At 40.2% G+C, this 21,973-nt stretch overlaps 3 protein-coding genes across 5 annotated transcripts; 2 read left to right on the top strand and 1 right to left on the bottom strand.

Moving 5' to 3' along the window:
* Window positions 1–481: 481 nt before the first annotated feature.
* On the top strand, window positions 482–3,188 carry LOC21392218 (peroxidase 19). The gene is made up of 3 exons (XM_010103234.2): window positions 482–785; window positions 918–1,118; window positions 2,560–3,188. Exons 1-3 carry the CDS (start codon window positions 516–518, stop codon window positions 3,136–3,138), a joined length of 1,050 nt encoding a protein of 349 aa, XP_010101536.1. The 5' UTR covers window positions 482–515; the 3' UTR covers window positions 3,139–3,188.
* Window positions 3,189–5,773: 2,585 nt separating this feature from the next.
* LOC21392219 (D-aminoacyl-tRNA deacylase) lies at window positions 5,774–7,804 on the top strand. The gene is made up of 7 exons (XM_024168995.1): window positions 5,774–5,992; window positions 6,075–6,166; window positions 6,290–6,356; window positions 6,595–6,625; window positions 6,762–6,902; window positions 7,269–7,294; window positions 7,414–7,804. The coding sequence occupies exons 1-7, from the start codon at window positions 5,876–5,878 to the stop codon at window positions 7,471–7,473; spliced, it is 534 nt and encodes a 177-aa protein (XP_024024763.1). The 5' UTR covers window positions 5,774–5,875; the 3' UTR covers window positions 7,474–7,804.
* Window positions 7,805–8,009: 205 nt separating this feature from the next.
* LOC21392220 (negative regulator of systemic acquired resistance SNI1) lies at window positions 8,010–21,430 on the bottom strand. Of its 3 annotated transcripts, XR_002902634.1 has the most exons (16): window positions 21,199–21,430; window positions 20,974–21,040; window positions 20,765–20,858; window positions 20,538–20,618; window positions 20,333–20,419; window positions 19,612–19,683; window positions 11,431–11,512; window positions 11,305–11,354; window positions 10,960–11,172; window positions 10,816–10,886; window positions 10,663–10,732; window positions 10,224–10,289; window positions 9,455–9,607; window positions 8,893–9,026; window positions 8,289–8,427; window positions 8,010–8,197 (listed from the first exon to the last, which is right to left on the bottom strand). XR_002902634.1 is itself a non-coding variant. In XM_010103236.2 (15 exons), exons 1-15 carry the CDS (start codon window positions 21,308–21,310, stop codon window positions 8,355–8,357), a joined length of 1,425 nt encoding a protein of 474 aa, XP_010101538.2. In that variant the 5' UTR covers window positions 21,311–21,430; the 3' UTR covers window positions 8,010–8,354. The 3 variants fall into 3 exon arrangements, 2 of the variants coding, with proteins under 2 accessions (XP_010101538.2, XP_024024762.1); XM_010103236.2 differs by having other exon boundaries at window positions 8,010–8,427; XM_024168994.1 differs by lacking the exons at window positions 11,305–11,354; window positions 11,431–11,512 and having other exon boundaries at window positions 8,010–8,427.
* Window positions 21,431–21,973: the final 543 nt, after the last annotated feature.

Genomic DNA, 21,973 nt, shown 5'->3' on the forward strand with positions numbered 1-21,973 from the left:
TGGTTATTTATTAAAATGGCTGATTAATATGTTGAGTTGGCCCCATTATGTGTTCAATCAACAATGATTGGTGGACTGGATAATTAATTATTATAACTTCATAAACCCGTGAATGCTTGTCAACAAACAATATGATGTTTAAAGCATCTAGAACCCAAGTTTCTATTCAATTAATAAAAAAAATTTCCTTTGACACAAATACCCATAACCATTTACATAAACAAAACTTTTAAAAGCTCTTCAACAAGCAATGCAAAACCACCAAATGTTATGTAATTTTGAGTACATCAAAGGGGTCTTTCATTGAAATACTATTTCTTAAATTGACCCTTCTGGTTTTTCCCATCCCGCAAGGCTTCACGGGTCTTGATTCTCTGCCCTTTTTTCCTCTCTACGTGGCAATATATTCAGAGCTTCAAGTATAAATATTATAATTTTACTATTATTTTATTTTATATTCTCCTCCACTATAACTCCTTTGTCCAAACCTCTTACTCTGTCCAATAATCCAAACCATGTCTGTCCCATATAGTTTCTCCTCTTCTTCATCCTTCGTAGCCTTGTCCATTTACTCTCTTCTAATAATACTAGATAAAGCTGCATTTTGCTTAGCCAAACCAATCAAAACCGCTCGTCCAAACCGCCAATTCTCCGTTGATTACTACGCAAAGTCATGCCCTCAACTTGAGCAACTAGTCGCCTCTGTCACTGCCCAACAGTTCCAAGAAGCCCCCGTTTCTGGTCCAGCAACCATTCGCCTTTTCTTCCATGACTGCTTTGTAGAGGTTCTATATTTAACTACCAACTAACTAATATGCCACATTGCCCATTTACACTTTTCTCCCAAGAATGCTAAAAAAAAGTTTTTTTTTTGTTTTTTTGTTTTTTTTTTTGTTTTTGCATGGGGGTGAATGAAGGGCTGTGATGCATCCATATTGATAAAATCAAAGCCAGGGAGCAAAATGCTGGCAGAGAGAGATGCAGAGGATAACAAGGACTTGAGAGAGGAAGGATTTGAGACAATAAGGAAGGCCAAGGCTTTAGTGGAGAGCAAGTGCCCCGGTGTTGTCTCTTGTGCTGACATTCTTGCAATTGCAGCCAGAGATTATGTCCACTTGGTAACAAAAGTTCCTCAATTTTACACTCACACTTTCATCATCATCATCATCATCATTATTACTATTTTTGCCTTCAAACCCCTCTATTATTAGTTGAATTCATCATTTCTTCTCTCATGTGGTTTACATTCCATTTTTCATACCTTTCATTTGGTGGGGACTGGGCTGGGGTGGTTCCCACAAAGTTTTGGGTTTGAGCATGGCAAAATATATGGACAAAACTCATGACTCTGGGAGGGATTCATATGCCATGTGGAAAAGTACTACTTTTCTAAAATCATCCGGATACACCATCCTCCGTTCTCTTTAGTAAGGTCTTGGGTTCGAGCCAGTGTCTCCGTCATTGATGTATGCATAATTCACTTTGTCAGAAATTCCAATTTCACGTGTAAATGCACTACGTACCTTCACCCTCTATCCCTATAACCCTGACAAGTGAGAGAGAGAGATGGAGAGAACTTAAACATGGGTTTGTGCGTGTGTAATTGGATTGGAATTAGGATCAGAATGATAAAATTGATCTCTGCAGTGCAATGCCTGCTCTTGTTTTTATTAGTGGGAATCACTTAGCCAAGGTCCCCCAAAACATGTGTCCTTGATTAAAAGAATGAACCCTTTTTTTGGGAATTTTTTTTTTTTTTCTGTAATTGGAAAGTGATTATGAAGCCAATTGTGGGAGAAATTACTATTGTGTTTGCCAAAGTGGGGTTAGGAGTTAGGAGCGAATAGAATTTCAGCTGTTAATTAGTTACAGTGCTTTCAGGAAAAGTTGTTATCAGAGAGACAGGCTTTATACTGATAAGGAGTTAAAACAATGGACCTCAAAAGGTCTCCCATATTGCAAAAGATTTGGTCGAATTCTCGTCTGTCCTTATAATAAATGTTATTAATGTGTGAATAAAAAAGGACAAAACAAAAATTTTCTATACCGTTCAATTTTTTTTTTTTCAATCTGTAATATTTATGATGCTAAAGATGCTTCCAAAGTAGCAAGATTGGGAAGTCTTGTCTAATGTCTAGTCCCATCTTATACAATTCAAGTTAGCTAAACATCGTTTTCGAAGAGGACAAAAACATAGTTTGTCTTCAACTTGGTTATAATCTCTGACCATGACAATAATTATTCAATCTTCGTTTTGTCCAAAAATTAGCGAATAATCACATATAGAAGTCAGTAATAGTTGGAATTGCCATTTTTATAGCTACAGTATTTTGTTGGAGAAAATTACGCAGTATGTCGTCGAAATTTAACAAACTTTACATCCTAGTCTTCTGTTATCAGAGATGTCCGATCAATTCTGATGAATTAAGTGGTATTTGTGTTAAACTTATTGTCATTGAGTGGCATAAATGTAGAGATGACATCTTTTGACAACATTTTTGTATTTCTCTCCTATTGTTATTACATTAGTGTTGTTTTAACAAATGATTCTTAATTTAGGCAGGGGGTCCATACTATAAAGTGAAGAAGGGAAGGTGGGATGGGAAAGTATCAATGGCATCAAGAGTGAGCTCTAATATCCCACAAGCAAATTTCACAGTTGATCAACAACTCAAACTCTTCAATTCAAAGGGGCTTTCACTTGAAGACCTTGTTGTGCTCTCTGGTGCACATACGTTGGGCTTTGCCCATTGCCAACACTTTGTTAGCAGGCTCTATGATTTCCGGGGCTCCAAGCAGCCCGACCCGGCAATCGACCCGAAACTACTAAGGGCACTTAGAATGTACTGCCCCCATTATGGTGGAAATATAGATATAGTTGCGCCATTTGATGTCACCACCCCATTTTCCTTTGATCATGCCTATTACGGGAACTTGGAGAGCAAATTGGGCTTGTTAGCCTCGGACCAAGCCCTATTTTTGGACCCTCGTACTAAGCCCTTAGTTCAGAGTTTGGCAAAGGATAAGCAAAAATTCTTCCAAGCTTTTGCATTAGCCATGGAGAAAATGGGGTCAACAGGTGTAAAAAGGGGAAGGAAACATGGAGAGAAAAGGAAAGATTGTAGCATGCATATATGATTAATTACTTCTTTTCTCATTATTGTATTCTTTTCTTGTATCCATTTGATTGGCTTGGAGTCCTTTGATTTCAAGTTTGTTTTCTGTTTTCATATGAGGCATTAATGTGAATGTTTAGAGAGTTAAACCTTTAAAATAGCTTTGCTTGGCTAGTTGGCTGGATCATATTTTTTATATATTTGCAATTATTTCAAAACAATCTAATTATTTTCAATCAATAATTAAAGAAGATATTTCATCTTTAATTATAACAAGGGGAGATTCTGTGGTATTATGATACTAATGAAAAAGTGATAGAGCATGATTTGAACCGTTTAATATTTCAGGAGACTTTTTTGTTGTTTACGGTTTAGGATTTAGGTATATTCACACACTTATATAATGTACGTCATTATTAAAACAGAATATTGTAAATTCAATATCTCAGACTCTCAATACGAAATATATTTTTTGTACCATAGTATTTTTAATCTCACTTTGTATTTTGCTAATTTTTTTTTAACAAAAAAGACAATTTATGCCTGGATTTTTTTTTTCTTTTGTAATTTTCTCTTTGAACTTCTCATTTCATTTTTTTAAACGAAAAAGATACTTTATTTCTTTAAACGAGTTTACATAATCTGAACAAAGTCGTTTTTGTTCAAATATTAACGATAGTCATCGATTTGAGGAATTGTATAATTCTTTGTTTTTTTTTTTTGAAGTAAAGTCTCATTTCACAAGAACAAATTACTGATACATAACTAATTGCAAATGACCACTCATTACAAGAAAATTCGACCCTGACTATTGACTGGATCTATTAATAAAGAAGAATGAAACATAACAGATGAACACAAGTACTGAGACTTAATGGGGAAAAGCGTGCTTGGCACATGAAAATCGAGCACGACAAAACTCGTTTGAAAGAAACACTACAGTCGATGATTAAACCAGTTGACTGAGACCAAACCTAAAATAATGGGGGCATAAACAATACAACTTAGATACACATCTAGTCAGACATGTCCATCAACACTGTCAGTAAACAACTCAAACGAGTGAGACAAAACAACAAACTCAGAAGGTAGGGAAACCACCACATCCATTATTGGAAGTAACATAAGACTCATCGATGAAAATAATGTCGTTGTTACACACATACTAGATCTATAAAACAAAAAGAAGTAACTTTGGACACCGCCGTTGAACGCCTCAGGCAAAGGGGAGCAAGCGAAGGAATCGTTAAAAAAAGTAACCAGTTTCAAGAGACCCATAATTAAGAAGACCACAACCATGGGGAGAAAACCCTAAGAGATCTCAACCACCCAACTGTGAATGCCGGAAGGTGCAGCCCAAGCGTGAGGCTTTCAAGCTCCCTTCAATTTTCTATCCACCCAAACAGAAATGCCTCACATCTCACCACCACCACCACCATCGAAAAATGCATGAGGGGATGAGATGGAGGGCCAAACTCAAGCCTAGGAGCCTGGCGATGCGCTCAAAGGCGACGCCAGAGCTCCGGCCAATAATTGCACACCAAAGACGTTTAAGAGATAGAAAGAGGGGAAATGCATAATATTATTATGAAAAAATTCCTGGGGAAATGCATAATATTATTATGGAAAAATTCCTTGTATAATTCTTTATTAAAGTCAAGAGGTAATGGATCAGAATTAAAAGTATACAGACAACTTACTAAATTGTAAGTAGTTTAAGAGACAAAAATATTTTGGCCCCATTCATTTCATCGATTCGAATTTTGGTACAGTAAAAAATTATCAGAAACAGTCATATATAACTTTTTTATTACAGTAAAAAGTTATAATATAAAATCACATCTCAATTCGAATTAAAAACTCGAATCAGTGAGTTAAACGGACTTAAGAAAGCCCGTTCACTTCTTTGATTCGAATTTGTAATTTGAGTTGAAATGTGATTTTATGTGAGAGCTTTTTACTGTAGTAAAAAAATTAAATGTGGCTGTTTTTAAAAAAATTTTACTATAATAAAAATTAAATTCTAAACTCAAATCGTTAAAGTGAACGAGACCTTAAATAACTTCAAGAGTAATGACCACGGAATCTAAAGGTATGAGATAGGCTGACATGAGATCTGAATTCGAGAGGACACATGCTCGATTCCGTATGGTATACAAAAAGAAATAACCAAAATACTTATTTTGAGTTTGGGGAAAGAAACAAATACACTTTTCGCGTTTCTCTTATTTTGAGTTACTATTTCGGTCATTTTACTTATTCTTTTTTTCGTTGTCATTATATTTCCGTGATCTGTCGTTCTTCATTCTCATCAATCTTTATTTACATTTTATTGTCGTTCGTTTTGTGATTGTCGTTTCTCATTTTGTTGTCGTTTGCCATTTCGCTTTTACATAATCGTCGTTCCCATTATTGTCTTCATCTGCACGTTGTTGTCGTTCCATATTGTTCTTTTCACTTTGTTGTGGTTTTTTTGGCTTTGTTGTCGCCTATTTTCTTTCATTTTTATTGTCGTCTATCATATATATTGTCGTTTTTCAGGTCGTTTGTCGTCCGCTTCATTGTCGTCTACACATATCTCTTCGTCGTTTTACATGTGTATGGTAGCCTACTAGGTTGTTGGCTTGTGGCTCCTCACCAATTCCCAATTCCCAATTCCCAATTCCCATGATGGTGTTATGGAACTTGGGAAGTTCCAAACTGCCAAACACAGGGTTTTTCTATATCTGTATATCTATATATTATAAAGAAAGAGAAACATGTACGCATTGTCCATACTCCAATCTTTGACGACAATAGGAAACAGGCGAACCCAATCCCAACCAATCAGAGCAATGCGAGCCGTCGTCCAGCGAGTCGCCTCCGCCAGCGTCGAGGTTAGTCACTCGCTCAACTCACTCACTCACTCAACTCGCTCTCTCAATTAGCCACCATTCGTTCATATTCATTTCTTCTCAGGTCGAAGGTCGCACGGTTTCCGAGATTGGGCCGGGCCTGCTCGTCCTAGTCGGTATTCACGACTCCGATTCCGACTCCGACGCAGAATTCATGTACTTCCTTTTCTCCTCACTGTGAACTCCTCTCTGTTTTTTCAGTTTTCAAAAAAAAATTGTTTTTCAAATTTAAGGTAAAAAAGGGAATTCGGAAAAAAAAATGTTTTTTCTTTTGGGCAGATGTCGGAAGGTGTTGAACATGAGATTGTTCCCAAATGAGGCTACTGGCAGAGGTTGGGACCAAAATGTAATTTTTCTTATTTTAATTTTCTCGTCTCTTTTCAACTACCATATTTAACTGTATTAACCGCTGTTATGGTGCTGTGCTTTTCTTTTCCTTCACATCACAGCCATTTTTTTTTTGTGGGTGTTTTCTCTATAATTTATTCGTGCAAAGCACACTGACAGAACAATGGTAATTTTGGTTTGACCATTTTTTGGGGTCCTTATTTGGGTCAAACAATTGATTTTGTTCATCTCTGCAGGTAATGCAGAGGAATTATGAAGTTCTACTAGGTAAAAAAAAAAAAAAAGCACTTGCTTACCTTTTTTTTTCTTTTTTCTTTTTTTTTTTTTCTTGGGTTGTTTTCTCTTTTGTTGTCTCAGCTTCTAGTTGTATTACTGTAAAGAAAAAAGGAATTTGTTGTGGCAGTGAGTCAGTTCACATTGTATGGATTCTTGAAGGGTAACAAACCGGATTTTCATGTTGCGATGCCACCCCAGAAAGCAGAGCCCTTCTATGCTTCTTTAGTTGATAGGTTCAAGAATTCTTACAACCCCGACAAAATAAAGGGTACATTTCTCTTCTTTTACTGTCCTTATATCTTATGCTTTCTTCATGCTGATCGTTAAGTATATCGCTGAACATCAAAAATACTAGCGTCACACTCTGTCACTTTGTGTATTCACTGTTTGACAATGCAGAAAGTGACAAATAGAGTGATAGAAAGAGCGATACTAACATTTTTCGTAGACAAAATTACTTCATTTGACCGGTGACTACCTTATCTGCTATATTATTTTCTGCATAAAACCAGTTCTTGCTTATAGTTTTAAGAATGAGAGGTTCTAATTTCTATAAAGAAGTCTTCAATGGACTAGATTTTCTCACAACTCTTTCTCGTAGACTTAATTACTTTTCTTGTTATGGGTTGTTCAGATGGCGTCTTTGGAGCAATGATGAAGGTAATCTTATATTGTACCTATTTTTCTTTTCCCCTCTACATTTTTTTTACAACGTTTTCAATATTTTATACATGTTTTTTTTAAAGACTCTGAGACTTGGATATCCTGGTGCTCTAAAGGTCAATTTGGTTAATGATGGACCAGTCACGATGCAGCTCGACTCGCAGTCCCCCAAATGAGCACAAACTGCCTCAATGAGCACCGAAGCTACTCGATAATGAATTATCAGTGCACTAATCTCTACTTGAGTTATGTTGGTTTCAGTAACTTAAGGTTGGTTAACCTTCTAAGGAATACAGTCCAAGCTGCAGAAGAATTATTGGTTGGTCCGCATAAACTTAACAACATATGAAAACTTATTTCCTTGAATCAGATTTTGAAAAAGGCTTGTCCAATGTAATACTTGATTTTTCTGATTAAAGCAAGCTTTTTATTCTTTTTTTTAATCCCCTGATTGAAAGTTTAGTCAATTTTAGCTAACACTCGTGTGTGAGAGTGTGGTTTTTATTTTCTTCTTCTCTGTCAGGGAAAACAAAAAGAATAAAGAGACTTGTTTCCAGTATTTCATAAGTGTGTGCTATTACACGTCTACATTATCTTAGATATTTAGAACGTAATACAACCATGTAGGAATGAAGCTTATAAAAAATTCTACCTCAATTGTAGTTATAATACTGACCAACATGTTCAAGGCAAGCAAAATATCATAGGCAGGGTAAAAGCGTAAAGGACCAAACACGTATAAATGGGACATTGTAAGAACCAAGATGTTCATGAACAAAAACCAAAATAAGAGAAACCAAAACATGTAAAATTCAGCAACATAAAAGGCGCGATTTGCCCTGCAACTTATGTCGGATCAGACCAAACACTATGCACCTGAATAACTGTCGAGTATATAACCTGTAACATTTCAGTAATGGGCAAGTAGTCAAGGGCTTAAGCTACTAGGCTCCTATTTGCTACCTTAGAAGTTATATATACACTAACTTACTGTTGACTGTAACACTTTATATATCAAGATTAGTAAAGAACTCAAGCTGTAACAGTTTCCAAGTTCCTATGATTTCACTGAGATTATGGTGGCCGCTGTAAATAGCACTTCTTTCCCAAATGCCGAAATCTCCATGTTCCTACACCATGACATGTGATAAATTATAGGAGAAACTAATAATATCAAAATTCTAACGTAGATATTAGCTTTTTGTTTATAACAATGATGTAAAACGAAACAGAAATCTAGTTGGTTTAGTTCATTATTGCACCCGTTTTCTTTACATATAACAAAAGTTACATATTATTAATCATTCTCAAAAAAAATTGACTGTAACAATTCGGATGAAAGCAGAATAACAACAACAATAATAATCTAAAATATGGGATTCCACTTATTGACACGAGTTGCTATCATCTAAGAATAATCCTTCCTATTGATTTAAAAGGGGGTATGCCTTTTATTAGGCATGAAATTTTTTTCTCATGTCCAGAATTTATCATCATTTTATCACTATCCCATATACCAGATGATTAGGACGTAAAACACTACCAGTGATAAGAAACGAATAACAACAAGTTAATTAAAGTGTATATGATCTTACTTATCTGTTTCTCTCAGAGTTTTAAAAGAAGAAATTATATCCTTGCATATTTCAATAAGGGAGCAGCTTTTCGTTTCTTCACTCGGAGAAGAGACGACTTCATCAGAATGTTTGGATGGTAGTGACAAATAAGCCTGAAATTGACGTGTTATTAAGCACATAAGAGAAGAGGAATAAAACTGTTTACTGACTGCATAAAAAAAAAAAAAAATCAGTTAAGTACCTTAAGAGGTGAAAATGGTATCAACATTCTCCCAGAGTTAGATTAAGTACCAATTAGAATTTGTTTAGATTCTAAAAAAACACTTTTTAGAGTAGCCTGTGAAAACCAACATTTCACTTCTCTTCTCAAACTTGTTTTGTATAACTTTACCAAACAGGTTTGTTACTAAAAGATCTTGTAAAAGTGATTCTAGGAGCTCTAGAATCAAATACCAAATAGGCCCTAAGTTTAAGAACTTTAAACCTTCAAGGCATTAAGGCGGCTCATAGGTTATAGAGTAGGGCAAAAAGCATTTGCTTAATATCACACGTGAAGCCCTATGCATGCAATATCAATCACCTGAAAGCCATGAACTAAAAGCAACTGGATTTCTTTGGCCCCAATGTTTTTAGTAGTACTTCTTGCGATGGTAATATTTGAAAAGAACTTCAATGCTCCACCAAATGTCGTATCATCTGCAGAAACATTTGTCCTCCGAGTGCGAACAGAAGGCTGCAATTTTAGGTAAGACAATGTAAATGATGTATGATGAATAAGACACAAGTGTGCTTTACCATCTTTATCAAAAGGGAAAAAAACAACATAAACAGAAAACACCACCACAGAGAAAAAGGTTCTTGGAGAATATGTTAGGTACCTGGTTCTAACTCAGCCAAACAGCCCAGATACTCTCACACAAACCCGAAATTAACAAATAAATTGGATGAAATCAGAGGAAAACTCTATTAAGCAACTTTAACACTAAATCACAATCAGCAAGGAAAATCAAAGGAAAGCAATAAAGATAGTATGGAGTATTCGAGGACTCCGAAGAACTCCCAATTCTAAATCCTTAAGCCAAACAGAGAACGATCCAATACTCAGCAAAATGAAAACACTACTCTCCACCTCCTTTTAACCCCTCCTCTGATCCTAGCCAAAACCAAAGACTAAACAGCACTAGGTTTTGAAAATTGCATCCAACCCCCCAATTCTATTCTTTCTTCCCAATTTTCCCCTCCTTTCATAAACTTGCCAAGGGTTGATCCCTTACAGAATATGTGTTACTAAGTTTATTGGCTAGCTAAGAACACTTTGATCTCTTACAATACTCAGAAAACCGACTTACCTTGGAAATATATTTCCAAAGATATTGCACAACTACTTCAAGCTTCCATTCAGGTTCAGCGTAGGCCTGAAAACAATCCTCGCAATGCCCAGAATAATTATTTAAACTGTTTCATCAGTTCTTACTTATAATGGGAATAAATAAGAACTAGAATTAATGAAATATGAAACCCAAAGGGCTTGGAACAAACTATGCCCATTTCAAAGTTTCTGAAATCTTTAACTGTTTCAAAACCATAAGTATAATGCCGTAGAACCATCAGATTGACAAGCAATGGCAACAGTAAACCAACAACATCAGAACTAAGAAGAGAATAAGTTCTTTTTATTTATGATCAGAAGACTGCCTTGACACCTGCGGTACATATGGTACATGCAAAAAGCATCAAGCATGTTAAAAGAGGTTCCCGGGAAAAAGATAATAAAAAAAAGGAGACTACCTGAAGAAAAGAGTGAAGAATATCCCTATTATAAGTTAGCTCATCTAGAATTAGCTCCACAATAGGTGTTCTGCAGCAAAACCCAGGTGGCCTCTTTTATAACAGAGAATAAAAGAGCTATAAAATTAATCTGTAAAGAAAACAAGCATGCACCTGACACCATCCGCTCTCCTAGTACAACCATTCATCTCTGCTTTCTTCTTAGACGTATCAAGCTCCATAATCTGAATATTCCACAAATCAGTGCCTATGAAGAAACTGGTTCAAAAATACCAATTAAGGCACCGAGGAACTAACCACAGTGAAAAATTTCTGCATGGCAATGCAGGTATTCTTTGCCACCTCAAGTAAAGCAATTGCCACGGAAGTGTTGCTATCATTATCTGATACCCCAACTGAATTCTCTAGATGCATCAAATCATCACTAAATGTGGCACAATTCTCATAGAGCTTACACATAATAGCCAAGCAATCCTTCACTAAACTTCTGTAGTTTATTTTTCTCGAACCCTACAAAAGAAGTTTATCTTTGAAGCATAAGAAGAGTCGGCCGCAACACGTTACATTCTAACAATCACCCCAACAGGGGAAGACAAAGGCCTTAGAAAAATGCTATTTATGGCTTCAAAAATGAGAACATACCAAAAGCATGTTGAGTAATGACTCCCTCAAAAGGTTCCAGTTCATGGTTCCTGAAGGAATAATGATTTAAGTATCTAGTCTCGAAGTGAAATTGCAAAAACACTAGATATGATCAGTTAAGTTAACCTTCATTTGCATTGTTGCGAGGTCCAAAATCACTTTCAAGAACACTGACGAGATATTGAAATAGCAACATGTTTTGCAGCGACTGCAACAAAATTCAGACAATAACACCACCAACAAAGAATTCGAGAATTAACGTAAAATATCTCAATTGAACATTCAATCATGACAACATATAAAAAACAGGTGTTTTAGCCTGCAATGCCCTAATCCGCACATATACGTAAACAAGAGAAGAGATTACTGATATACATATCGAATAAAAGTATGAAACTAAGATTTAAGACGTGATAATTTTAGTAAACGAATTTGATTACATATCTCACATCAATTGCAAAACTACTTGTTACACCATGGTCGAGCAATCGACCATTCTCTCGAACGACAAGCGCCGAGGACTCCCCGTTGGAAATCGGTCGCTGGCGTCGAGGAAACCGATGTAGCTAAAGTGCCCTTTGGACGTCAAGAGCTCGTGCCGGGCGATGCGCGTCGAGCACCATGACTCGACTTGTGGTGGCCATTACATAGAGGCAGCATGTCCAGTCAAATCCATCAACAATCTTGTCAACTAAGGGAAGGATGCACTGTGCCAACTACTACTGTCGCAGTCAGGAAGTCAGGTAGTCGGTAGGAGAGGTTGGCCTGATTTCCTCAGATTGTCATCATGAAAATGCACTTACGTCACCCCTAAATCCCGGGATAGAAGATTGCTCTCTCGGGGAATGCAGATGAGATCATTATATGTAAAGGCCTATACCATTAAAGGGTTACGCACTATTCCATTACAGAAGAAAGAACTTGTAATCTCAGAAAGATTAGTACATCCACAAGTGGATTAGGCCAAAAAATCTTGTCGAACCACTATAAATCCTTGTATTCTTTACATTATTTTATTGCTTTAATCTCTAATTAACCCGTGAGTGTTACTGTGAGAATTCTCGGAGAGGTAATTACGAGTTGTCGGAAAAACACCGTCAACAATTGGCGCTAGAAGGAGGGCTCCCAAACCCAGAAATCTAATCCAGTTTTAAAAAAAAAAAGAAACAGCAATCATGCCTCCCAAGAATACTCGTGGCGTGACGGCCAACCAGGGAAGCTGGGTAGGCCAAACTTCCACCGTCGCAGGGATTTCAACGAATCCACCCTTTTCGGACGCTGGAAATCCCCCCGACCGTATTGACTAGCTTCAAAAGCAGGTCGAAACGCTCGCTGCCGCCGTGAAAATGATGGCTACAACCCTTGCCGGGCGGGATCAAGGGCAGAACTCGATGCCACCCTTGGAGGACGCGCCGATGAACCCAGTGAACGCCGCTGTTGGGAACCAAGAGATTGGTGATCAACGCGGTGACGCCGAGGAGGTCGGTGACAGTAGAGCCAACAATCCCTGCTCGACCAAGTCGAACAAATCTATGGGGAGCAGACAACAGGCGACAAGGAGAGAGCACTAGAACAGGCTGCGGCGCAAGCTGCGAATAACAGGGACGTGCCCCATCGACCGCAACAGGACGCGAACAGGAGGAACGCTATCCCAGTGGAATCCTCATCTGTGCACGGAGGAGACCTCAGGACAAAACTGAACGCTCGACGTAACAAAGGCGTTCAGCAGACTAGAGAGGAAGAGCTCGCGACCGAAAACAAAGCTCTGGCCGAAAAGATGGTCAAACTAGAAAAGCAAATAGGGAGTCGATTGAACAATTTTGAGCATGGCGTGGGAAAGGTGGCCGAAGGTGTAAACGTCGACGCCAAGATGTACACATCCCACGACCACCCATTTACAAAAAGCATTATCCGGGTACCATTGCCCGACAAGTACAAACCGCCCCCCATTCCGCTGTATGACGGAAGGAGTGATCTGGATGATCACTTAGAAGTCTACACTGGGCATATGGTCCTGCATGGGTACCCCGAGGAGGTTATGTGTCGGGCCTTCAGGAATCACCTTTCTGACACCGCCAGGAGATGGTTCAGGTCCTTAAAGCCAAATTCTATTACCAACTGGGACGATTTAAAGAACGCCTTCCTGACTCAGTTCATAGATGTCAAAAAATACATCTCACTTAAACAAAACCTGTCAAGGGTGTACCAGGAGCCTAATGAGTCCCTGAAAGACTGGATAGCCTGATTTGGGGAACAGGTGGCCACTACTAAGGGAATCTCCGACGAGGTAGCCCTGATGGGGGCACTGTCGAGCATGAAGAAAGACATCCCCTACAGTACAAACCTCGATCGGAGGCCACCCCACACCTACCAAGAATTCCTGACAATGACACAGGGATTCATCAACGCCGAGGAGGCTAAAAAGGCCTTGAAGAACAAAGCGGCGGCCCCTGCCAAGGAAGAGGTAGGGCAGATGAGCAATAAAAACAACGGTAAGAAACGCTGAGGTAATCATCAGGTGCAAGCCGAGCAGAGGTACAACCCGGCTCTAAACAATAAGGGTGGCAACGCCTCGACGAGCCAAGGGGATAACAAGTGACTAAAGCCGCAAAAGTACGACACCTACACCTAGGGCTGTAAGAAATCACCCCAAACCCGACAAACCCGGCCGAGCCGAGCCGACCCTACTCGAAAATCACGGGTTTCTAATTTTTTATTTAGTTTTCGATTTTAATTATGCTTAACCCGCACTGCGCGGGTAGGGGCGCGGGGTGGGGTTACATGAACCCGAGGTAACCCTACCTGGCTAAACATGTTCAATACTTCAAATTCTTACTTTCATAAGTTTATGAACTTTATGCATTTAAACTGTTAACTTATTTATGTGTTGGATTCCCGATTTGTGTAAAAAATGCTTGTATGCCATAGTTGTTGAATTAGAACATTCTTTATTTATATTGGAAGTGTTTGATTTCAAAGTAAGTGTTTTAATTGTTCACCTTGCATTTAAACCCCCTCTTGAAGGAAAGACATGTTCTGTTTGATAATGATTTCTTCTGTAACAAGCACACATTAATTGATTAAAAAGTGATCATGTGGTCATTGAGATCACCAACCAGAGTAACCCGACCCTACCCGAGGACACTCGAAAGGTTGCGGGTTTGTAGACTTAAGAGAGTGTCGCGACCCAAAATTTTTTCAACCCGCACTGATCGGGTAGGCTCAATTTTTAGGCTCAACCCTACCCTACCCGGCCGATTTACACCCCTACCTACACCCCTTTAACTATGGAGATCGAGGATGTCTATTACGATATCAGTCACCTCCAAGTCCTGCGTCGACCGCCGCCGCTGAAATCTGATCCGGCGCGGAGAAACCAAAACAAATATTGTAGGTTTCACGGCAAGAGTGAGCACACCACATCCGAATGCTATGACCTGAGAGACGAAGTCGAGAGATTGATCCGAGAAAGGAGGCTCAGTGAGTACCGAGCTGACCGTCAGAACAACAACAATCGACACAACAACGACCGACGGGAGGATCAGAGGCATGACAATCCGCCCGAACCCGTCGGTGTTATAAGAATAATTTTCGGAGGGTCATACCTCGGCGGCACCTCTCGCAGTGCACAGAAGGATTACGCGCAAGAGGCAAAGGACAAGTTCAACCGGAGTGAACATCTCCGGAAGAGAGGCTAAGGCAGCACGATACGAGGAGGCCGAGATCACGTTCTTGGAAGCCGATGCGACTAGGGTGCATTTCCCCCAAAGCGACGCTCTAGTTGTGGAGGTCATGATCGGTAACCACACGGTTTGCCGCATCCTGGTCGACAACAGTAGTTCGGTGGACATCTTGTACTCCGACTGTCTCGACAAGATGGAAATTCTCCGCGCGAAGCTGCAAAACAGCGCACGGCCTTTATATGGCTTCACCGGGGACAATGTCATCCCAGAGAGGGCGATAGAGCTGCATATGACTATTGGAGACCGACCACACACCTCGACTGTAATGTCAAAGTTCTTAGTGGTGAAGGGAGGTGACCAATACAACGCGGTTATAGGGCGCCCAACGTTGAGGGCATTAAAGGTGGCTATGTCCATCTATCACCAGATGATGAAGTTTCCGACTCCCACCGAGATCGAAAAAGTCTGAGGAAACCAATACGAATCGAGACTCACGTACTCGGAGACGGTCCGCCACTATGCCGAGCCGACGCAAGTAAGGTGAGAAATGAGAATGGTGGCGACCGGGGCAGGAGAATTCGATCTAGATCCGAGGCTCCCAGGCGAAGAGACAGGAACATGACCGGACGAGGAATTGATCGACGTCCCCATTGATGAGAAAGAGCCTACAAGAAGGCTGAGGGTGGGCTCGGAGCTTGAGGAGCAGAGTCGGGAAGGATTGGTCGAGTTCCTCAGGAGCAACCTCGACGTGTTTGTCTGAACTCACGAAGACATGGAAGGGATAAGCCCTGATATCATGTGCCACAGGCTAAACATCGACTAGAAGTGTCCACCCAAGAGGCAAAAGCGTCGACCCATGAACGCCGAGCGGTACGAGGCCTTACGGGAAGAGGTCAACAAACTGATTAAGAATGGCTTCATTCGAGAAGTTTTATATCCCGAATGGGTATCGAACCCCGTGTTGGTACGGAAGCCCAACGGGAGCTGGCAAACATGTGTCGACTTCAGAGACTTGAACAAAACCTGTTCCAAGGACAGCTTCCCACTGCCAATGATAAATCAGCTGGTTGACGCAACCGCAGGGCACGAACTCCTGAGCTTCATGGACGCATACTCCGGGTACAACCAGATACTAATGTTCGACCGCGACGAATAACATACGACGTTCGTCACCGACAGGGGCCTTTACTACTACAAAGTCATGCCCTTCGGTCTCAAAAACGCGGGAGCAACCTATCAACGCCTCGTTAATAAGATGTTTGCGGAACAATTAGGAAAATCAATGGAGGTATATGTAGACCATATGCTGGTGAAGAACAGGAAAACCGAGGACCATGTGGGGGACCTCAAGGGAATGTTCGACGTCCTCAGGATGTACAAAATGAAGTTAAATCCCTACAAGTGTGCGTTCGGCATCGGGTCAGGAAAATTCTTGAGTTTTATGGTGAGTAGTCGAGAAATTGAGGCCAACCCAGAAAAGATACAGGCACTCCTCGATATGAAGTCACCAAGGAAGCCTAAGGAGGTTCAGAAGCTGACGGACTGTGTGGCTGCACTTAATAGATTTATCTCAAAGTCCACGGATAAGTGCATACCATTTTTCGATACCCTGAAAGAAAGCAAGCCGTTTCAATGGACGGAGGAATGTGAACAAGCATTCCAACAATTGAAGGAACACTTTGGGAAACCGGCTCTGCTATCCAAGCCAGCGGCCGGAGAAGTGTTAGAGCCTGTATCTGGCGATCTCGGAACACGCCGTTAGTTCAGTGTTGATCCGTGAAGAGAAGGTGCAACTGCCGATGTATTACACCAGCAAGCGCCTCCTCAACGCAGAGACGAGATATCCTAAGATGGAAAAGCTCGCCCTCGCACTGGTTGTGACATCGAGGAAGTTGCGCTACTACTTCCAGTGCCATAGTATTCAGGTCTTGACAAATCATCCTCTCAGGCAAGTACTACAAAAGCCCGACACTTCTGGTCGACTGCTTAAATGGTCCATAAAGCTCAGCCAATTCGATATCGACTGCAAGCCACAGACCGCCATCAAGGGCCAATCCCTGACTGACTTTGTGGCAGAGTTCGCGGGGTTGCCAGATGCAGCAAAGGAGGCTAATGCGCCGCAACAGTGGAAGCTCTACGTCGACGGTAGCTCCAATGACAACGGCAGTGGAGCAAGACTGGTATTGCATACACCTGAGGGACACAAGATAACCTCGGCCATCAGGTTTGAATTCCCTGCGTCTAATAATGAATCTGAATACGAGGCGCTGCTGGCTGAATTCTAGTTAACAGAGCACTTAAAGGTGGGAAACATAGACATTTTCAGTGATTCGCAGCTGGTTGTGAATCAAGTAAAGGGCCAATATCAGTCCCAGAATGAGAAAATGGCCGCGTACCTCAAGAAGGTCAAAGAAACCTTAGAAAAATTCACAGCCTATGACATACAGCAGGTGCCAAGAGCGGAGAATAGCAACGCCGACGCTCTCACCAAGTTGGCGACGTTGAGAGATGCCGAGCTCCTGAATCTGGTTCCCGTGGAGGTCTTGAAAGCCCTAACCACAGAAAGGAGGCCTGAAGTCGTGCCGACGCTCTTGCCAGGTTAGCCACGTCAAAAGATGCTGAACTGTTAAAGATAGTGCCCGTGAAAGTTCTAAAGGTCCCTACCACCGAGGGAAGGCCAAAAGTCATGTCAATGAATCACCAGTCGAGCTGGATGGACCCTATGATCAAATATTTGGTCGACGGTGAGCTCCCAATTTGTACTTGTCAGGCAATGGTACCCGGATAATGCTTTCTGTAAATGGGTGGCCATGGGATGTGTACATCTTGGCGTCGACGTTTACAGCTTCGGCCACCTTTCCCATGACCTGCTCAAAGTTGTTCAATCGACTCCCTATTTGCTTTTCTAGCCTGACCATCTTTTCGGCCGCGAGCTCTTCCTCTCTAGTCTGCTGAACGCCTTTGTTACGTCGAGTGTTTAGCTTTGTCCTGAGGTCTCCCCCGTGCACAGAAGAGGATTCCACTAGGACAGCGTTCCTCCTGTTCACGTCCTGCTGCAGTCAAGGGGGCACGTCCCTGTTATTCACAGCTTGCACCGCAACCTGTTCCAGTGCTTTCCTCATTGCCGCCCGTTGTTTGCTCCCCACAGATCTATTCGACTTGGTCGGGCGGGGATTGTTGGCTCTACTGTCACCGACCTCCTTGGCGTCACCGCGTTGATCACCAATCTCTTGGTTCCCAACAGCAGCGTTCACCGGGTTCATCGGCACGTCCTCCAAGGGTGGCATCGAGTTCTGCCCTTGATCCCGCCCGGCAAGGGCTGTAGCCATCATTTCCACGGCGGCAGTGAGCGTTTTGACCTGCTTTTGAAGCTGATCAATACGGTCGGGGGGATTTCCAGCGGGGATTTCCAGCGGCCGGTAAGGGTGGATTCGTTGAAGTCCCTGCGACGGTAGGAGTTTGGCCTGCCTGGCTTCCCTGGTTGGCCGTCACGCCGCAAGTATTCTTAGGAGGCATGGTTGCTGGTTTTTTTTTTTTTTTTTTTTTTATAAAAAAACTAGATTAGATTTTTGGGTTTGAGGGCCCTCCTTCTAGCGCCAATTGTTGACGGTGTTTTTCCGACAACTCGTAATTACCTCTCCGGGAATTCTCACAGTAACACTCACGGGTTAATTAGAGATTAAAGCAATGAAATAATGTAAAGAAGACAAGGATTTATAGTGGTTCGACAAGATTTCTTAGCCTAGTCCACTTGTGGATGTACTAATCTTTCTGAAATTACAAGTTCTTTCTTCTGTAATGGAATAGTGCGTAACCCTTTAATGGGTTTTTTGGCTCTATTTATAGACCTTTACATATAATGATCTCATCTGCATTCCCCGAGAGAGCAATCTTCTATCCTGGGATTTACGGGTGACGTAAGTGCATTTTCATGATGACAATCTCAGGAAATCAGGCCAACCTCTCCTACCGACTACCTGACTTCCTGACTGCGACAGTAGCAGTTGGCACAGTGCATCCTTCCCTTAGTTGACAAGATTGTTGATGGATTTGACTGGACATGCTGCCTCGACGTAATGGCCACCACAAGTCGAGTCATGGTGCTCGACGCACATCGCCCGGCACGAGCTCTCGACGTCCAAAGGGCACTTTAGCTACATCGGTTTCCTCGACGCCAGCGACCGATTCCCAACAGGGAGTCCTCAGCGCTTGTCGTTCGAGAGAATGGTCGATTGCTCGACCATGGTGTAACAGAAATGAAAACTAGCGGTTGCGAAAAGTGAAAACATTTGAACGTATCAACAATCTAGTAAAGTAAATTCTCCTTAGCCATAAACAGTGACAAGAAAGACTTTTGATGAATTAACAGCCAGTGGATACCAAAAGCTGTTATGAAATCAGCAACAGCAATAATAATAAAAAGAGAAATACTCAATTAATGAAAACATTATAATTCTTCGGACAGACTGTATTTGATGTATAAAGAATTGTGAGACAGAACATTCACATCTGGGTTATAATCAATAACTCATAACCTTTCAGGAAGCAACGCAGAGACATCATGCTAGAGTCACGTTATATAATAATAAAATAAACAAAGCAAACAAAAACTATACAAACTGACCTTTGTATCAGATTGTTGGAAGTTTGTTTCGTCAGCCACATTAATAAGGTCTTGTATCAGGAGATGAAAACCCTGTGATATACAAGATGATACTTTAGAAGGTGAAATTTCTGTACTTAAGCTACCCCAATCAAGCAGAATAAACAAATGCTCCAAACTAAAAACAAGTATGATTCGAGAATCTAATCCGTCATATACTTGTCTATAAAGCAGCTTCTTAAAACTTATTCATCTATCGCTTCTAGCATAATATATACATATAAATATACATACATACATACATACATACATATATATATATATAACATTGTAGCTATATGTATGTATCTTCTCAACCAGCTTTTCCCTTCAAAGGGAAGTTGAAAAAGAAAAAAAAAATTTCAGGTTAAGAAAAATAGACAAGCTCTTTAGCAGCATGGCTCAAGTAACGCAAAGCAATAATGACAAATATTTTAGACAACTATATCTATATTGAGCAGTACAACTAAAACTTTCTCCAGCTCAGATGGAGAAACTACCTTGAGAATCTCACAATTTAATGTACAAAACGATACAAGCATCATAACATAAGTAACACCAAACTGATCGAAAACTTCGTTTAATACTGACAAGTGACAACGAAACAAAAAGCCTAGTGACAACAAAAATAACTAACTTACACACACACACACACACACACACATATATATATATATATATATCCCTCAACAATCTAACTTACATACGAGTCAATTTGTCCCCCCTTATCTTTATCAGCTTCTCTCTGGCAACCGGAATGCTCCATGGAAACAACAAATGGCGACCAAGCCTAATAAGCAAACAGAGACAGTGTAAAATTATCGTACCATGCATATCAGTTGCAACAACAATATATTCACTATTGCATGTACAAACAATACTAAAAAAAGGGCAAATGTATTTAGTACCTCTTTAGCCACAACCAGTTCGGGTATAGCATTTTCTGACTGTGGCTTATTTACATTAGATAAATGTACACGAGGGAAAGCCTATTTTGAAAAAAAAAAAAAAAAAAAAACACAAAAGGGGCGTCCAAGAAGAACATTCATTAGAACTTTGCACAAAACTATCAAAGCAATTGGAAAATGAATTCATGAAAGGGAAAGGCAGAAAGTAAAAAATGGAAACTGAGAACCTTTTCTAACTCATCCAAAAGCTGATAGCTAGCCATAATTAATTCCAGAGACTTCCCAATCCTTAGGATCTTGAATACCTCCTGGCACAATTTGCTTCACAACCACATTCACCAAAAACCAAATTAAAAAAAGAAAAAAAAAAGATTAGTAATGACCTAAAGTATAAAACTTTGAATCCCATAGTTTCGAGAGAGGGAGAGAGAGATACTATGATGGTGGAACTCTATCATCTGAAAGAATTGAAACAGAACGAACGGCTTCAAGAAAAGCAATTCCTATATATCAAACAACAAGAAAGGCAAACGAAAAGTTGGTAATAGTAGTCGGCCAATTTTCCTCTTTTCCTTTCAAAAACATCAATAAGTGAAAAAAATACTCGCACTTTCTAGGAAACCAAACAACAATTGAGAAGGAAAAAAAAGAAGAGGCGTACGGTCTTCATGAGCGTCCTGGGTGTCTTTAGTACCGGATGCGGCGATGATGGCCAAAATGTTCTCTTCTTCCACCCCTCGACCCTTTCCTTTTCCATTTCCAGAAATCTCCATTCTTCGTTCTCAAAGCCACCAACTTTTTGAAACCCTAATTTTTTAATTTGAGTTGCTTGATGAGGAGGAGGAGAAGGAGAAGAATTTCGCCCTCCTTTTTCCCGCCAAACTCATTGAGAGAGAGAGAGAGAGAGAGAGAGAGAGAGCAGAAGTGAACGACGAGAAATGGGGGAGAGGGGGGGCAAGAGGAGCAAGAAACGACAGCATCGTTGAAAACGACCGGTCGCATAAGGACAGAAATTAGAATTATGAGACGTTTGGTTCATGGATTATAATCATGAGATTAGAACCATTTTTGATTTACGTGTATTTTTTGTGAGAGAAAACACTGTAACGAACCATGAACTATGATTCAAATCATGGTATGAATCCTCCAACCAAACGTCCCCTTAGTAGCCGGAATTGATTCAGTTTTTGTTTTTTTACGTTTTTTGAGAAAGAAAAAATGAAAACGTTTTTAAAACAACGTTTAGCGTAATAAAGACAAAAAACAGAAATAAAAATAATTTTTTAATTTAGTGTAAAATGAGAGAAATGAAAGTCGTTTTTCATTTTTTATTTTTATTTTATCCTCTCTCGAGTAGAGAGAAAGAGAGAGAGATATTAATGAGTTTTTTTTACTAAAAATAATCTCTTGATAAAACTTTCAAACACATTTTAAAA

This window comes from Morus notabilis, unplaced genomic scaffold (genome assembly GCF_000414095.1).
Source record: "Morus notabilis unplaced genomic scaffold, ASM41409v2 Scaffold669, whole genome shotgun sequence".
Lineage (NCBI taxonomy): Eukaryota > Viridiplantae > Streptophyta > Magnoliopsida > Rosales > Moraceae > Morus > Morus notabilis.

Excerpts from the sequence above, each read along its gene's own strand:
- LOC21392219 (XM_024168995.1), top strand. The coding sequence starts at position 5,876 with ATGTACGCATTGTCCATACTCCAATCTTTGACGACAATAGGAAACAGG. Across the intron at positions 5,993-6,074 it reads TCGCCTCCGCCAGCGTCGAG|GTCGAAGGTCGCACGGTTTC; the intron begins GTTAGTCACTCG and ends ATTTCTTCTCAG. Across the intron at positions 6,167-6,289 it reads GACTCCGACGCAGAATTCAT|ATGTCGGAAGGTGTTGAACA; the intron begins GTACTTCCTTTT and ends TCTTTTGGGCAG.
- LOC21392218 (XM_010103234.2), top strand. The coding sequence starts at position 516 with ATGTCTGTCCCATATAGTTTCTCCTCTTCTTCATCCTTCGTAGCCTTG. Across the intron at positions 786-917 it reads TCCATGACTGCTTTGTAGAG|GGCTGTGATGCATCCATATT; the intron begins GTTCTATATTTA and ends GGGTGAATGAAG. Across the intron at positions 1,119-2,559 it reads CCAGAGATTATGTCCACTTG|GCAGGGGGTCCATACTATAA; the intron begins GTAACAAAAGTT and ends TTCTTAATTTAG.
- LOC21392220 (XM_010103236.2), bottom strand. The coding sequence starts at position 21,310 with ATGGAGATTTCTGGAAATGGAAAAGGAAAGGGTCGAGGGGTGGAAGAA. Across the intron at positions 20,619-20,764 it reads TTTTGGATGAGTTAGAAAAG|GCTTTCCCTCGTGTACATTT; the intron begins GTTCTCAGTTTC and ends TTTTCAAAATAG. Across the intron at positions 11,355-11,430 it reads TCGCAACAATGCAAATGAAG|GAACCATGAACTGGAACCTT; the intron begins GTTAACTTAACT and ends TTATTCCTTCAG.